A 17,535-nucleotide genomic window follows, 5' to 3' on the forward strand; every position below is an offset into this window, starting at 1 on the left:
TATATTGATATAACAGTAGCATTTAATAAATAGTGGAAGTGGAAAGAGAAGGAAATAGAGCAAGAACTCTGTGGGTGGATGTGATTTTTGTGTTTGCTCTATTAGCATGTAAATCCCATCTATACTGTTCTTCAGGTTCTTACTGAGTCATTATACTCCATGTGCTTCAGCAAGGAAAGGATGCTGATGCTGGAGCCAGTTGGCATGGACTGGTTGAACACCATACTGTGCAATGCCAGCTGAACTCACTAGGATTCACTTTACTTGGATCTCCTCTGGGTTTCATGTGATATCCCTTTAGAATCATAGAATCAATCAGGTTGGAAAAGACCTTTAAGATCATCAGGTCCAACCTTTACCCAGCACTGCCAAGGCCACCCTAACCCATGTCACTGAGGGCCTCATCTACACAGTTCGGGAACACTTCCAGGGATGGTGATTCCACCACTGCCCTGGGCAGCCTGTTCCAGTGCCTGATCAACTCACCTGAGTTGCTTACTGCTGTAGCAGCACAGCCTGCTGCAGATACACAGAAACATGGAAGTCTTAGACATTCAGCCACCTTATATTGGTTTTCTCTGTGTGAGATGGGAGGTACCATGGGAGTCAGCTTGTTGAAGCAATTTTCTTACATTATGATGGTGAAAATCCTCTAGCATAACGATGTTCTGGGCTCTAGGACACTATAAAAAGAGTATATGGTATTTCAAGCAGCACTGGAAACCATTCTGGATGGAAAAAGCAGAGTTTAAGGTCATGTGTAATCACATTGCCTTTCTGGAGAAGACCAAGAAGCAGATTAACACTCAGTTGTCCTGAAAAGAACTAAGTCTGTACCTGCACCAGCAAGTACTGCAGACCAGCAGGTACGGATGAACAGAGAAAAACAGCTAGTATTGGGGACCAATATCCAAAGTATCCATAAGGGTTTTACTTCACACTACCTCCAGCCTGTTCCTATGGACTGAATGTCTGTCATTGGCCAGGGTACATAAGGTAGAAACTTGCAGTACATCTTTTACAGGAGTTTCATCCCACATGAATTTAATTTGTGAGCTTTGAGAGCGCTCTGAGAAGTGAACTGAAACACAATATAGGAGCACAACTTGTGATTCCCACCAAAACACGGGCCAGCAGTGTGCCCAAGAAGGCCACCAGCATCCTGGCCTGTACCAGCATCAGTGTGGCAGGAGAGCCAGGGCAGTGACTGTCCCCCTGTACCTGGTACTGGTGAGGCTGCACCTTGAATCCTGTCTTTGGTTCTGGGCCCTTCACTACAAGAGAGACATTGAGGTACTGGAGCAGGGCCAAAGAAGGGCAGTGGAGCTGGTGCAGGGCCTGGAGCCCAAGGGTGATGGGGAACGGCTGAGGGACCTGGGGGGTTCAGTCTGGAGAAGAGAAGGCTCAGGGGGGACCTGATCGCTCCCTACAAGTGCCTGACAGGAGGAGGGAGCCAGGAGGGGCTGGGCTCTGCTCCCAAGGAACAAGGGATGGGACAAGAGGAACCGGCCTCAAGCTGCACCAGGGCAGGTTTAGATTGCATATGTGGAAAAAAATTGTCACCAAATGGTTGTCAAACATTGGAACAGGCTGCCCAGGGCAGTGGTTGAGTCACCATCCCTGTAGGTATTGAAAAGACACCTAGGAATATAGTTTAGTGGTAGACTCGGTACTATTAGGATAATGGTTGGACTCAGTGATGTTACTTCCTACCTAAATGATTATTTAATTTAATTCTATGATTCTAAAACTGCCTTTCTCATCAAAGCCAAAACATTTGAATAGAAACACCTTAAGCAGAATTGCTCCACAGTCAACCAGCTCGTGTTTAATGACAACGCTTGAGAGAGCATCACCTGGAGTGAAACAGGGAATGAGTCAAAATGACACTGATAACAGCAGCGCAGAACTGTCCCATTCAGGGCAGAGCCTCTGAAACTCCAACTAATAAATGATTAAAACCTTTCAGTGCTGACTGGCACGACAATGGCAGGTTTTCAGTCTATGAAGGGTTTTGACGTGAAGGCACGTAACTGTGAACTGTGTTTTGGAGCAATGCATAAGTTATGGAGGCCACAAAGGGATAGAGAGGGAAGGCATGGGCAAATCAGTATGCACAGTAATGGGCACTGCATGAGTCTGCTGGGATAGACTGCCTTTTGTTCTCTTTTGCTAAGGCTCCTCTACATTTTCAAAGAGGCCAGCTGTTATTCTCACATATTCCTTATTCTGCCCTCAGGCTTGCATGGATCCCAACAGAATTTACTCTTAATTTCCCTTACTTCTCTTCCCTATATGTCATAGAATTACAGAATGGTTTGGGTTGGAAAGGACCTTAAGATCACATAGCCATGGGCAGGGACACCTCAGTGGAGCAAAAGGAGTTTTTGTGATGAAATCATCAAATCAATAGGGCAGCGGCTATACAAGGACATGAAAGATGTCTGTTCTTAGGCATGGATACTGCAGGTGTGGACTTCAGACTTCATTGCATTCACATCAGTAAGTCCCCTCACCGTCTGAGCAGGGTAGCTGCATTAAATCTCCTTATGACGAACATGTTAACTCTCAAACTGTGTCAATATTTGGGCAAGCACTGTCTAACCTAGGTCAAAAGTGTGCCAGGATATCCTCTAACAATTTAGAAGTGTAATGAGTCAGTTCTAGTGTCCTTGGTACTGTTTAATTTACTAAGGCAGAGATTACCTAGAAATACTCCATTAGCACTTGTAACCTCTGAATTGGGTCCATGGGGATTTTTATACAGGTATAGAACAGAATGCCTTTATTCTAAAGAAAAGGCACTATTCTATATTTATAATATTTAAAATAAATATCTATTATATATAAAACCCAATGTATATATAAATAGATGAATTCTACTTTTTCTGTTCAGCTTTGGTACATCAAGATCCTATACACAGTCTCCTGCTGTAGGAGAAAGAACTAACAAATGGGAAGTCATTGAGAATAGAACACTGAAGTGACTGAAAAGCAAGAGACTGACTTGTGAAGAGGAGGGTAACTGTTAGCATTTGAGGAGTTTAAAAGCCAAAGGGGAAGAAGAATTATTTGCACGGTCCAGTAGAGTTTCACTAAGTGTGAAAAGCTGAGAATCAGAAAGGGATCTTTAGCAAGAACAGAGGGAAGCATTTCATCAACACTGAAGCCTGCTGGACCGTGAAATAGTCTCCTGAAACAAATGGTGGCAGTCCTATAGCTTGGGTCATTTTAAATTAGACTGGCCAAAATACTGGAGCAGATTCTTTAGGCAACAACCCAATACCGAGTCCCACTGTTGGCCATGTCAACCTCACTCCCCACTCCTCATAATGAGGCTCCACCACGCTGCCATGAAAACAGAGCTGTTTGACACTCAACGCTGCACCAGATCTTTCACTTAGGGTGCTTGTCATGATTTTGTGTTATTTATACATTACTCTGAGTCAAAAAGTCTCTGTGAAAAGGCAAACAGAGCCCTCCTAAGTCAAAACCCTGGGCTACTGAAGCTGATGAAAGATCTAAAATAGCTTGCATTAAACCTAAACCGCTAGCATCAGTGAGGTTTTACCCAAAATACCCCTCAGCAAGAGATGACAGGTAGTAGTGAGCAAACAAGGAACACGTTTAAACTAACGAACAGGCTCTGTGGGGCCTTTTTTTTGGTTTATTCTTATTGTATTTCATCTTGTCTACTTACAAATGCTTGACTGACAGGCGTGGAGGCTGGCAGCTATCACTTCTCTTCAAATCAGAGAGGGAATCAACATCAACATCTCTCAATGCCGATCCAGAGGGAACACACTTTCCTAAACATAAAAGTTATTACTTCATGCCTCTTGCTACACCCTACCCAATTCTCCTTCAAGCTACAAGGCTGCTGGAGAGGGACTCCTCATTAGGGACTGTAGCCATAGGACAAGGGGTGACGGGTTCAGACTGAAACAGGGGAAGTTTAGATTGGATCTAAGAAACTCTTTACTGAGAGGGTGGTGAGGCACTGGAATGGGTTGCCCAGGGAGGTTGTGAATGCTCCATCCTCGGCAGTGTTCAAGGCCAGGTTGGATGAGGCCTTGGGTGCCATGGTTTAGTGTGGGGTGTCCCTACCCGTGGCAGGGGGGTTGGAACTGGATGATCTTAAGGTCCTTTCCAACCCTAACTATTCTATGATTCTATGATTCTATGATCCTATCTTCCTTTCTCATCACTTTTGGAGTATCTGTCCATGTGGGGAGGCTCACTAGAGGCTTTCTGAATGAACATGGCATTTTTGCATCTTTTTATCATAGGTCTTTCCAGTCAGCAGATGAAATTTTGATGTTCCCCATTCCATGGTTATCAATTTCTTCTCAAAGCTTTATCTAATTCCATTTTTCACATGACCACAGGTGCCAATGAAAGGCGCGAGATGCTAAATTACATATATTTGCTATGACAGAGCTCGTGCCAGCACTGAGCACTGACAATGCACATTACAGTTCAGCTCATGTATTTCCGACGGCACATTTTTACAGGGCTATATATAAAGTTGTTATGGCATCTATTATTCACTGCCAATACAGTTGAAGTTAAAATAGGTTTTATGTAACAGTTCAAAGCAATATTTTAAGACATAACGCTTGTGTCAAGGCTGCCGTGCCCTACCAGATTTTGACATTTCCAAGGAATAAAGATCTTTATCCAAAATGTGAGGTTTTGGCGAGACATCTCCATCGGAGACTTGTCTATTTTTAATCAGCAAGCAATAGCAAAAGCAGCACATTGAAATGAAATGAACAGCCAGCTGAACTGTTGACATGGCTGTTTTCTTTCTAGGTGGAAGCTGAAAAGTGCCCTGAAGGGATGTTCATGACAGAGAACAATGCCCCATTAACCTGAACCTCTGAAGAGATTCTGGAGAGGTGGAAAACACACAAAAGGGAGAGAGTCACTGGGACATTAAGAAGGTGTCTATTACGGGCACAAGTTTATATCTGTTTTTCAGGACACAATACGGGAAGAGAATTTATTCCCTCATTTCTTTAGCAATGAAAAAGGTTTTATATCTGTTCTTGCAAAAAGGGCAGATTCAATGTTAAAAGAAAACAGCCTCATTACTGGTACCATCACCATGATTTTCTTCAAAGCTGAGTGCTAATCAGTGTGGCTCAGGAGATGTGATGTTCCAGCAGTGCTCCTGTGACCTCGTCTGTGCTCCTCAAGACTGATATGTTTCTGGTGCTAGATATGCAGCAAGACCAATCCACTTGCATAAGAGATGTTTGCACAGCTCTATTCTTCATTCTGATCCCCAAAGGAGAACAAATGCCATACATCAATTTGGCAATAAATTTAGTTTATTAGCTGTGTTTGAATCGAATAATATTTCCTATTAAACCTCTTGGCTATTTGTTGGTTTTGAGAACATATATGGGGAAACGTTGTAAGGGTGACTATGAGCTCAGTGGGTCCCTTCTTTGTATACCCGCAGCTCCTAACGAAATCAGGGAAGTTTTAATATGGAAGGTGAGTCCTCTCATAAGAAACATGTTAAGTACAGCAGAAGTTCAGGTTGGATATAAGGAAGAAGTTCTTTACTGTGAAGGTGGTGAGGCACTGGAATGGGTTGCCCAGAGAAGCTGTGAATGCTCCATCCCTGGCAGTGTTCAAGGCCAGGTTGGACGGAGTCTTGGGTGAAATGGTCTAGTGTGAGGAATCCCTGCCCATGGCAAGGGGCTGGAACAGGATGATCTTAAGGTCCTTTCCAACCCAAACCATTCTATGATTCTATGTGGGTCATCATCAGAAAAACAAGCCCCAGTGAAAACTATTTAAAAGCACTGTTCGCTCATTCAAATACAAGTGGGGAGAAGTAACACACAGTCCATACCATTTTCATTATATTTCTTTCAAAGGACATGTTAAATGAAAAGCTATTAGTCCTAAATGCTTTGCTTCTGAGGAGAAACGTTTAAGCTACATTTGGAATAATGCTAGTGGAATGCAGTTCTCCTTACAGGGTGAGCTTGGATCTTGGACAGCAAAGCAAAATAGATGCAGAAGATGGGGGTAAAATAGGTAATATGAAAGCACCCACATTGTTAGGAAGCAGAAAGCATTAACTGCTTAATTTGAATAAGTATTAACTCCAGAAGCTGAATAAGTTACTCAGAGGTAAATTCATATTAGGCAGAAAGGTATGACGGATCTGCCATATCAATAGATAAGCAAACTGCACAAACATAGAATAGCAGACTGGTTTGGGCTGGAAAGGACTTTAAGCTTATCCAGTTCCAACCCCCTACTGTGGGCAGGGATGCCTCACACTAGACCAGCTTGCTGAACTTAGAATAAGTAGGGCTGGGACTGGATTGACTTAAACTGCCTGAAGTATCCCACCATGGCCACGTGGTCCAATGCGGCTCAATGCAGAGATATCAAATTTTGACACAGAAATGGGATTTAAGCAGGAAACTAAGGATTCCTCTAAGGAGACACAACTGCATCTCCTGTTCTTCCAAAGCTGGCGTGCTTGAGGATGGGTTGGGGTTTGTAATTCTCCTCTATCTAATGGGCAAACACTCAATGCAGTGTGTTTTTTGGGCAGCACAGGAGGAGGCAACATAAAGATGGAAAGAAAAAGGCAGTGAATATACTTCAGGCAAAAGGATTATAACAGTATCTTTTGTGTCCACAACACCATTTCAGAAACAGAATCATAGAATCACAGAATAGTTAGGGTAGAAAGGACCTTAAGAACATCCAGTTCCAACCCCCTGCCATGGGCAGGGACACCATACACTAAACCATACCGCACAAGGCTCTGTCCAAAAACACCTTTGCTACCATCCTTCTTGAACATCAAAAGGCAGGAACACCCCAAAGCATGCATTTTCCGGCAACAAAATTCCCTAGAGTTTGTCCTGGTGGATGCAAAGAGGATCCTCAATATGAAAGGACAATTCACATCCAAGGATACTCAGTGTGAGAATATAACAATTTCATCCCTAGTGATGCATGCAAGTCCACAAAGCTCAATCATCTCTATTCAGCAAACCACAACAGAAATTAGATATACACTAACCTCGACCTGCTCCTGTGAAACCATCATCAACATTTCTTACTTACTGTGTGAATCATATGTAGCTCTCACTGTCTGCAAACAGAGGTCACAGCCTCAAAACACCAGTCTCCAGCAGGAACGTTTATCCCCTTTTTGCACTGGTAACTCAATCACAACTCCCGCTATACCGCAACCAAAATCTATCCTGATAAAATTAGCTCAATCCAATTAAAGGACAAAGTATAGCCCTTAATTAAATGTTCTGATTATTCTGAAGCCCTTTTTTCGTTGGTTCATCTTGAGTTTAGGCCTGTAAAAGCACACAAATTAGAAAGGTTTAATGTGTTCTGGGTTTATTCATTTATTCCTCCAATTTAAGGACAAGAGTTTCCCAAAAGCATAAAAAGAGAAGTATAAAAAGACAGATGTGGGATGTTTAACTTATTCAGGCCTCTCTTTGTTCCTTTTTTTCATCTTTTATTTATAGTGCATCCAAAAAAAAAGGAATAAAAATAGTATGTCTTCTTTTAACTACATTAAGAACAGCTAAATACTTTGATAAAGCAAAAACATTGAATTACTTGAAAAAATTAACAAGTTATTTCCTTTCCTTTACCTATTATCCTCTTTTATGTTAAAGCTGAAGATTTTCTGTCTGCGACAAATTCCAGTTTCAAGTTTGCACGCACTAAGAAAGCTGTTTTGCTGCAGAGCCAAGCTCAACTAAACTACCTCATCGCAGACTTTGTAATGGAAGACTCGCTCCATACAGCATTAGTCCATGAACATGAATTCATTCTTGACGTTTTCATTATGGGTCATATGGATTTCTAATTCTTCCTTCTGCCACTGATTTCCATGTTTAGAAACGCTTGATAATCTCTCCCATTTCCAGTGATACTGTACTGGAAGCACTGTAAATCACCATTTCTTCTATCATGTTGAGCACACACCACAAGGAATCTCCACTTCCACCTCAAAAGCCCATGATGGGAGAAGTGACTGACCTCAATCTGCTGAATGGCCTCTTCCCGCTGGCGGATGGCCTCCAGATCCTCCTCTGTGATTTCTGAAAGCAAGGCTTTGTCCTGGTACTGGTTCTGCCACATGCCTTCTCCTCCATTAAAGATCTTCTCATCATCACGGAGGTCAGAGAAGGGGGTCCTAGGGCTCTGCTGAGATGGGAGGATGGAAAGAAAGAAAAGGATGTGTAAGTGGTGTTCAGTTTTACATAGTGCTCTTATGGGAAAATATAATATGAATGCAACAGATTCATATTATAATAATATATGTTTTAACAATATACATTTTTATAATATATATATATAAAATAATATGGAGTGTATAAACAATGGAGAAAAGGTGAAGATGAGTAAGTTCTATGAGAGGAAACACACATTAAGTCCTGAAGGAATCTTTAGGACCTGAAGCCAGATCTCCTGATCTACATTTGAGCCCCAGCATCCCACTTGAACTTTCCAGCAGTTCTGACAGAACATAACATTAACGTGCATCAGAAAAATGACGTATCTATTTTGTTGGCTTTCCTGCAAATTCTTCCTGAATTAGATACTTGCTCAGGCAGACAGAAAGCCTATGCATTTGTCTTGGAGACTGCGATGCAGCTTGCAACATTCAACATAACAAACGATCCTATCTTGTCTATTTATGAGATATACCAAATACATAATATGAGATAAACTAAATACGGCTAAAATAAGGGGAAATCATGAGAGTAATGTGACTGCAGAGTCATCAGTTTAAGCAACACACAGGCTCACAGTCTGCACTGTGTAGAGTTGACCTGATTTTGCTGGCACATCAGATGCCATTTTCTAGGTAGTTAGAAGTTTACACTGCCTTTGGGAGCTGTGCTTGCATTCAGAACCTGATTTTAAGAGCCTGCTCGTGATGCAGCTGCATCTATACTGCAGGTAGGGCAGAGATCTAACAAGGTCTTCTCCTCCCAGCCTTTGGTTTCTGTGCCAGTAGAGGTGTTCTGACTGGATTCAGAATGAACTGGCACAAGGATGGTTTGGAGAATCAGGAGGCTGAGCTTTATAGTCATTGCTGAAGACTCCAACCCTACAGCAGCATGAGTATGTCACTTCAAACAATACACATAGTCCTTTAAACCGGCCTTGAGCTGAGCTTTGACTCCTAATCAGAAGTTACAACAAAAAAGCAATCCAAGTGATTCTGACACTCTGAACTTGAAAGAAGAAATGGCAGTGACTACAGCACATTCTCGACCTGAATGTCCCCAAAGCCTTGGAAAGCTACAGGAGAAAACAAGCTGTTCTGTTCTATGAATCTGAACTAATCTGAAGCACAAACACTGGAGCTTTGCAATGCGTTGTGCTTGAGAAATAACGGCCTTTGCTGTGGTTCAGTTTTCAACTAGATGATCTTAAGGTCCTTTCCAACCCTAACTATTCCATGGTTCTATGACATGAAATGCTCTCAGTTCCCACCCAGTGAATAGGAAGCAAGGCCATGGGACAGCTTGCTGGAAGGAGTGGGGAACTGAAAGGATTGGGAGGACTCCACTTGGAGCACTGTGTACAGTTCTGGTGTTCTCAACATAAGAAGGACACGGAGCTGTTGAAGCAAGTCCAGAGGAGGCCACGAGGATGCTCAGGGGCTGGAGCACCTCCTGTATGGAGACAGGCTGAGAAAGTTGGGGCTGTTGAGCCTGGAGAAGAGAAGCTGTGTGGAGACCTCAGAGCAGCTTCCAGTGTCTGAAGGGGGCTACAAGGATGGTGGAGAGGGACTCTTCATCAGGGACTGCAGTGATAGGACAAGGGGTGATGTTTTCAGACTGAAACAGGGGAAGTTCAGGTTGGAGACCAGAAGTTTTTCCCCGTGAGGGTGGTGAGGCACTGGCACAGGCTGCCCAAAGAAGCAGTGAATGCTCCATGCCTGGCAGTGTTGAAGGCCAGGTTGGACAGAGCCTTGGATGACATGGTCTAATTTGAGGCATTCCTGCCCATGGAAGGGGTTTGGAACTGGATGATCTTAAGGTCCTTTCCAACCCAAACTATTCTATGATTCTATCACTTGAGTGGAAGTCACAGTAGAAACAACGCCAAATCACCATGGCAAGAATGAGAAGCCCAACCAAGCAAGCATGAACAAGGCAAGGGAATGAGAGAAAAAGAGTCACTTATAATGAGTTCTGCTTCTTGCTTGTTTGCTTAGAGATCTGCCTTGGAGGAACTGTGAAGGCATAGAGAAAATGGGCAATATTTAACTCTTGAGATCACATTTAGACACTCCAGTTGGCCAGATTTTGAAGGGTATCACCCATCTGGAAACATTGATTTAACTCTTTAGATCTTCTTTGAGCCTTTAATAAGTGCATCATTTCTGCATTTAGAAACTAAGGAACTTTTGCAGTTGCCTAAACCTAGACTTTGCTTTATGAACTTAATTCTTTACTATCAGCATCATCTAGTTGCAGGCGACAAACATCACACAATGTGATGAAAGAAGTGGGGTGATGGAAGAAGACAAGAGTCATACAGAAAATTGGCAGCAAAGAGTCAAGTATCTTTCACAAATACAAACAGAAGATTAAAATCTTTGACACTAATGTGTGCCTTTGTTTTATCCTCTGCTTCCCTGGGATCTGTTATCTGCAGAGAAAGGGTGTGTTACAGGAAGAAAATCATCATTCAAAATGAGGTTAAAAACTCATTTATACTTTAAAAGACACATTTTAATAGGTTTAAGATACTCTGGGGGTGTTTTATTCACTAATTATTACGTGCCTTGGACACTAACTTATCTGGTAGAGTGGTTCAGTGCCAAAAGCATGACTTAATGGATTCAAGCGAAAAAAAACCCTTGGGGTATTCTAATGCTTCATTTATAGTGACAGAAGTGTCCTCACATCTTCACCAGTGGGATAACTAAGACATGCAGAGGCAGTCATACTGCACAATGCCAAGGAGGCTGGAAGAGCTCGAGTATTAGTGCTTTGAAGGTGCAGGAAAACAGTGATCTAATGGAATTCTTGTACTACGGTCACAGCAAGGACACTCTGCCATGGACCTACATGCACATGAACAGACACTAAAAATCACGTTCTCTTACGCAGACATGCATTTCAGTAGAAGATAATAAATATATATGTTTTCACAGGTTTCCTTTTCTGTTCTGATGTGGGAGCACAGGATAAATGGCAATAGAATCATAGAATAGTTAGGGTTGGAAAGGACCTTGAGATCATCTAGTTTCAACCCCCCGTCACCTCATACTAGACCAAGTCACCCAAGACTTCATCTAATACAGCAACCAAACATTCTAACTATATTAATCCATATAATACTACAGTTGTATCACAAATAGGCTTGATCTTGGCCCGTGTCAGCTCTACTAGTCTTCCCCAATTGTTGGTCCTGGTATCTGTAGATAACACGCCACCCCACATAATACAGATAGGGCAATGCAAGCGATACTGCTCAGTCGTCTCTTACAAAAGCCGGCTATTCATGTGTTTAAATAGATAATGGTCTAGACACAGATGTTTTTCTCTAAACAAAGTAGTGGCTTAAGTTAATTTCAGAGCTGCTGAAGGCAATTACCTCTTTGTATCCTTAATATCTTTTGAGAAAATCCAACCACGGCTGCTGAATGAATGAGTAAATCAGGAAGCAACGGGATGCATTGGGGCTGAAATTGCATCCCAGACATAGGAATGGCTCCATGCTAACATTAAATGTAGTCACCATGACCTACTGGGATATGCATGGCAGCTGGCTGTGCTAACAAATTAAAAGTGATTTTGTGTTTGTTGATGCAACAGAGACTCTCATTGCTGTGATACAGTGAACAAATCTTAGATTCAAAAGTGTAAATAAATCTAATGGCTTTTAGTACTTCTGACTGAGAACTGCACGTAGGTTGGTTTATCAGTGGTCTTCATTCTAAGTTGTGCTCATTGCCATGTCTGAAATAAGTGTGACCAGCAGGTCAAAGGAGGTGATCCTGCCCCTCTACTCTGCTCTCGGGAGACCCCACTTGCAGCACTGTGTGCAGTTCTGGTGTCCTCAACATAAGGAGGACATGGAGCTGCTGGAGAAAGTCCAGAGGAGGCCACAAGGATGATCAGGGGCTGGAGCACCTCCTGTATGGAGACAGGCTGAGAAAGTTGGGGCTGTTCAGCCTGGAGAAGAGAAGCTGCGTGGAGACCTCAGAGCAGCTTCCAGTGTCTGAAGAGGCCCGCAGGGATGCTGGAGAGGGCCTCTTCATCAGGGACTGGAGTGATAGGACAAGGGGTGATGGGTTCAAACTGAAACAGGGGAAGTTCAGGTTGGAGATAAAGTTCTTCCCTGTGAGGGTTGTGTGACACGGGAACAGGTTGCCCAAACAAGTGGCAAATGCTCCATCTCCGGCAGTGTTCAAGGCCAGGTTGGACAGAGCCTTGGGTGCCATGGTTTAGTGTGAGGTGTCCCTGCTCATGGCAGGGGATTGGAACTGGATGGTCTTGAGGTCCTTTCCAACCCAAACCATTCTATGATTCTATGATTCTATGACAAAATATTGCATTTCTAGCAAGAAAAGATATGATGGAGGGCACTCATTGAGCCCCCACTGATAAAGCCCCTTTTGACAATGCGCTGGAAGGGGCCATAACTCCCTATAGAGACATTTCCACATTACATTTGATTTAGTGCCCAATTTTCTGCCCTGTGTAATTTTGGCTTGGATTTTCTTTCATAAATTGTTAATTGGGTGTATTTGAAGTTGTTCTTTTGTTGAAATTTGCCTGTGGCAGTTGTTTTTTTTTCTTAAACTCTGTGGAAAAAAAAATGATAGGTAAGAAAAAGCTGAGTATTATCTGATACGCTCGGTAGTTCCTTTAAAATTAAATCCTTAGGACTGAGGGTCATATTACGCTGTTATTCATCATATCTGAAAAATTATGGCCAAGCACATCTTTTCTGTTGGATGAAATCTATTCACTAGGATAAAATCGTTGCTGCTTACAACTACATTTTTTTATCAGATTTATTCTACCACTGGGGAGATGCTATAAGCAGCTGCTGATAGAAAGAAGGTTTTATCTGGATGGTGACAACTTCTGCAGTATCTGCACTTTGCCAGCAGTAAAAATCTTTGTATCAGAAGATGCAGGTCTGAAACCCCTTCGAAGATGACCCCCTCCCATCGCTGTGCCTGCCTCACTCTCCTTTTGTATATTAGAAGGGACAGAAGAGGAGCGTTTAACACACACGGTTTCTTCTCCTTGTACACAGCAATATCACAAGTTTTACAACCCATGTCACATAAAACCACCAAGCAAGGGACTGAAATGACCTCTCTTCTAGTTCCCATATGGTCTTTATTCTACCCAGAAGCAGAAATGTAGCATGAACCCACTCTAATATAACCTCAACCAGCCTTCACAGCTCATCCTCTGAGAGTTAGGGTACTCCTGTAGCAGTGAGACGGGTGCTGGTACCGTCTCAGTCCTGTAGCTCCCTTTTACCTCTCTAACGATGCCATTTCTGATGGCTCATTACAAGATTGTTCCCTTATCAGAAATTAAGGACATGAAATATTGACTGGAGATGGATGAGAGATTCCTCTCATTGCCATTGAAATATTCAGTGATTTCAAAGGCAAATTTATTTTCCACACCTCATCAAAACCTGAAGATGTAGAAAAAAATTAGACCACAAAGAGAAAGAAGGAGACCAGCTCCTACGCTCCCTCCAGCTCAGGTTACTTACAAATCACACGTTAAAGGTGCCCAATATCAGCTGTAGTAAGATGGGCCTCTCACAGTCTCTCCAACAAGAACTGTGAAAGTTGATGTAAATAGTAAGGATTCATTGGAACTGGATTTATACACTGTGTACCAGATGCATGACACAGTACAGGGAGGAGAGGATGAAGGGCTGAGGAAGACATTCACATACTTGTACTTCCAATTTCAGCTTGAAATCACTTGAAAAGAAGGTTTTATTGAGCTCAGTACCTGAAATTAGACAATGTGGACTTGTTTATACACCATCTCCATCCATAGAATCATGGAATCATGCAATGGTTTGGGTTGGAAGGCACCTTGAAGCTCATCCAGTTCCAACCCCTTGCCATGGGCAAGGGACACCTTCCACCAGAGCAGGTTGCTCCAAGCCCCTGTGTCCAATCTGGCCTTGAACACTGCCGGTAATGGGGCATCCACACCTTCTCTGGGCAATTTGTTCCACTGCCTCAGCACCCTCACAGTGAAGGACTTCTTCCTAATGTCTAATCTAAATCTACCATCTACCCTGCGTCAGTTTAAAGCCATTCCCCCTTCAATCAAGAGTTGTATCCTGCAGAGGAGGGTTTCAGTTCAACTGTGTGTGAAAACATGGGAAGAGGATACTAATGCAGTATCTCAGGATGGATGTGACAGAGCTGTTGATATCATCAAAATGCAAAAGGTGGGTCTCCTAACTGGACTGAAAACCTACTTCTGGTGAATAAGAAGGAACATAAGTTCCTTTGTTTCTGACTACTCACTCACACGCACATTTTAAGCAGCTGGAGCTTTCCTCATCATCACTTGGCTGTAACACACTTGAGACAGCTTTTGATGTGCACAGCACAGCCCACAAGCTCACTGTTGCCTCCAAGTTTGTATCAGCACAGGTAAAAGAAGTAATACATAAGCTAATTATGTACTATATACTGCGGGTTGTTCCAAGGAAACCTTCTGCCACTATGAAAACAGAGTATTTTAGAGGTCTTCTATGACTCAGTTAGTAAACCAAGGAAGCTTGCTGTTTGTTCTCCAATCTCCAGAAGTCTTCTGTACCCCCAGCACGGATATGGCCAGCTCAAGCAGTCATCAACACACCTCCCACACCTCCTTCAAACTATCACATCTCCTTGGGTAACATTTTGGCTCTGGCTTCCAAAGCAAATGCAAATGTAGAGATGTTTATCTCTTGCTTTAGAGTACGTATAGACATATAAACAGCCAGGCTAGACTTTATGAGGATATCCTATTCTCACAAGCACCCAGGCTTAGAGATTCACGTTTTATTGCATGTAGAATAACGAGGCCAGAGTACCTGCATTACAGATCAATAAAATCCTTTACAGGGAATGCCACTGTGCAGAACACTGCTGTAGTTAACGCTGCCTGCCTGTGCCTGATACATCTGTAATAGCACGTTGGCATTGCAAGCCGTCCAGGACAAAGTTTGTCCTGCCTATCTACCATGTACAGCCAGGTTAAGAAGGCAGATCAAAGGGATTAGGTGATCATTCTCAAACCACCATCCCAGAGCAACTAACCTTGCAGACTCAATGAGATTTAGAGCTGTGTCTCACCAAGCAAAAGCCCAAAGCAATTACAGGTAGAAAGGCCTCAGGCAGGCACCGAACAAGCAGACTGGGACTGCTAAATCTTTTAAAGGAGTGAAAAAGTGATATTACTTTGTATTATCTTTCACACCGAAGATCACAGCAGCGATTGGTAATGTGAGCTCTGGTAGCTTATGAGATGAGCTTCACACAACGAGGTAACGAGTACAACCACAAATTAACCATGGCTTGCTCTTCCCTTTCACTCAAACATGTGCACATTTAAAGCTACCATAAGAACTTTAAAGTGGGATATTTTCAATCCTTCCTGCATGTATTAGTAACACAGGTAAATAACAGAAATGGGTTCTGCATTTTCTTCAAGTGATGTAAATTTGATTACTCTGCACCAATGCAGCATGAGCAAAACCAGCATGGGGAAATCAGCATAAAGGGAAGGGTTCAAGTGTATTTTTATATAGATTAACTAGCATCTCTCATGTGTTTCTGTCTTCACTCTTGATCAAGTTGCTTGCTTTTGAATGATGTGAGCCTGAAACTGAGCCACAAAAAAGCACTAATTCTACCTGCTTCCTGCTACAGAATCTGCAAGAAATTACTCATTTTAGGGGAAATGTAACAGCAGAAATGGATTTGCTGGTTTGCTTCTCAGCATTTATAAGTTGAATTGTTCAAGTCTGCAGTCATGAAGACTAAGAAAATCCATTTAGTCTCCTGGGACTGGAAGAGACTCTGTAGCAGAGTCCCTAGTTCATAGCTCCTGCTGTTTGCTTCTGCTTTATTCTTCCTTCAAGACTTTATTACTTCACCAAATTCATTCGGAGTAATCCTGACCTCATCACCCAGGGCTGCTCTCGTTCTGAGTCGATCTTACTGTACTCAGGGTGACAGAATTAAATGACCTGTCTGTGGTAGATGAAGAAAAAGGAAATAAGCCAGGGGCCTGAGGTTTAGCTCTCTGATAACCAATGTGCTTTTAAGAAGCACAGCATATTTTCACCCTAAGGTGAAGACCAAATTTAAGAGGAATGCCCTTCCTACCAGGCTTAGATCTCCGGGCTAATGGAGATCATCACTTTCTAGGGCAAACTTCACTTGATCATGAGGGCTACCTTTTGTCATGTATTTTCACCCTGTATAATTCTTACAGATGCTCCCTAAGGGAAGGGGAAGGCAGCTTGCCCTGTTACTATTTCCAGCCCTTCTCCTTTTTTTCCTCTTGATTTGGCAACTTTATCTACCATGCAAATAGCTGGTCCCGTGGTGCTGTGAGTGAAACGAAACAGTAACAGTGAAGAGAGCAGTACATTTCCCCTTCCTGTAATCTAACATCCTTTTCAAACCCATTTCATTGAATGACTTAAGTCTTATTACACGTGTCTACACAGATCCTTCACAAAGCCAACTGCCTGTGCTATCAGAAGCTTCAGGTGGCATCTCTATACATGCAAAGCAAGCGGATAAAGGTTTCCTTTAATGAAGGAGAGCATTAACCAGTATTTTTATACTGTCATAACACATTCCTAAAGCTCTTCCAGCCCTTTCATAGAATCATAGAACGGTTTGGGTTGGAAGGAACTTTAAGATCATCCAGTTCCAATCCAATCTACTGCTCATCCAGTGCCATGGGCAGGGACACCTCACACTAGACCATGTCACCCAAGGCTCTGTCCAACCTGGCCTTGAACACTGCCACGGATGGCGCATTCATCACTTCTTTGGGCACCCTGTGCCCGAGCCTCACCACCCTCACAGTAAAGAATTTCTTCCTTATATCCAATCTGAACTTCCCCTGTTTCAGTTTGAACCCATCACCCCTTGTCCTATCGCTACAGTCCCTGAAGAAAAGTCCCTCTAGCATCCAGAATCCCTCTCCAGCATCCATTTCCTAGCTGTCTGAATTATATTACCATAATTCTCCATCTCTAGCACTACTTTACTGCTGGCATCACGTTTTGGCTGCCGCTGCTGTCTGAGAGCTGTGCTTCTCCGTTCTCCCTGCGTCCTGATGCTAGGCAGAAAACTCCCCTGCTCACAGCTCGCCCAACATCTGAAGCACCCAACATTGTGTAAATGGGCCATGCATGAGAGTGCTCACAGACACATCACGACTGTCTAGAAAGGACCCTGTTGTCTCTGCCTCAACATATGTGCTGCACAGCTGG

General features: G+C 42.9%; 1 protein-coding gene across 1 annotated transcript in view; it reads right to left on the reverse strand.

Annotated features, from left to right (window-relative positions):
• Positions 1-495: 495 nt before the first annotated feature.
• The window catches only part of TSNARE1 (t-SNARE domain containing 1), a gene marked incomplete at its 3' end in the record, with an annotated part of 287,380 nt that continues 270,340 nt past the window's right edge, over positions 496-17,535 (reverse strand). The window contains exons 10-12 of the mRNA XM_080609750.1: positions 8,050-8,217; positions 1,222-1,338; positions 496-519 (exon numbers count right to left, since the gene is read on the reverse strand). Coding sequence (XP_080465876.1) covers positions 496-519; positions 1,222-1,338; positions 8,050-8,217 — 309 coding nt within the window. The remainder of the gene's footprint in view (positions 520-1,221; positions 1,339-8,049; positions 8,218-17,535) is intronic.

Source organism: Psittacula echo (assembly GCF_963264785.1).
Source record: "Psittacula echo genome assembly, chromosome: 2".
Lineage (NCBI taxonomy): Eukaryota > Metazoa > Chordata > Aves > Psittaciformes > Psittacidae > Psittacula > Psittacula echo.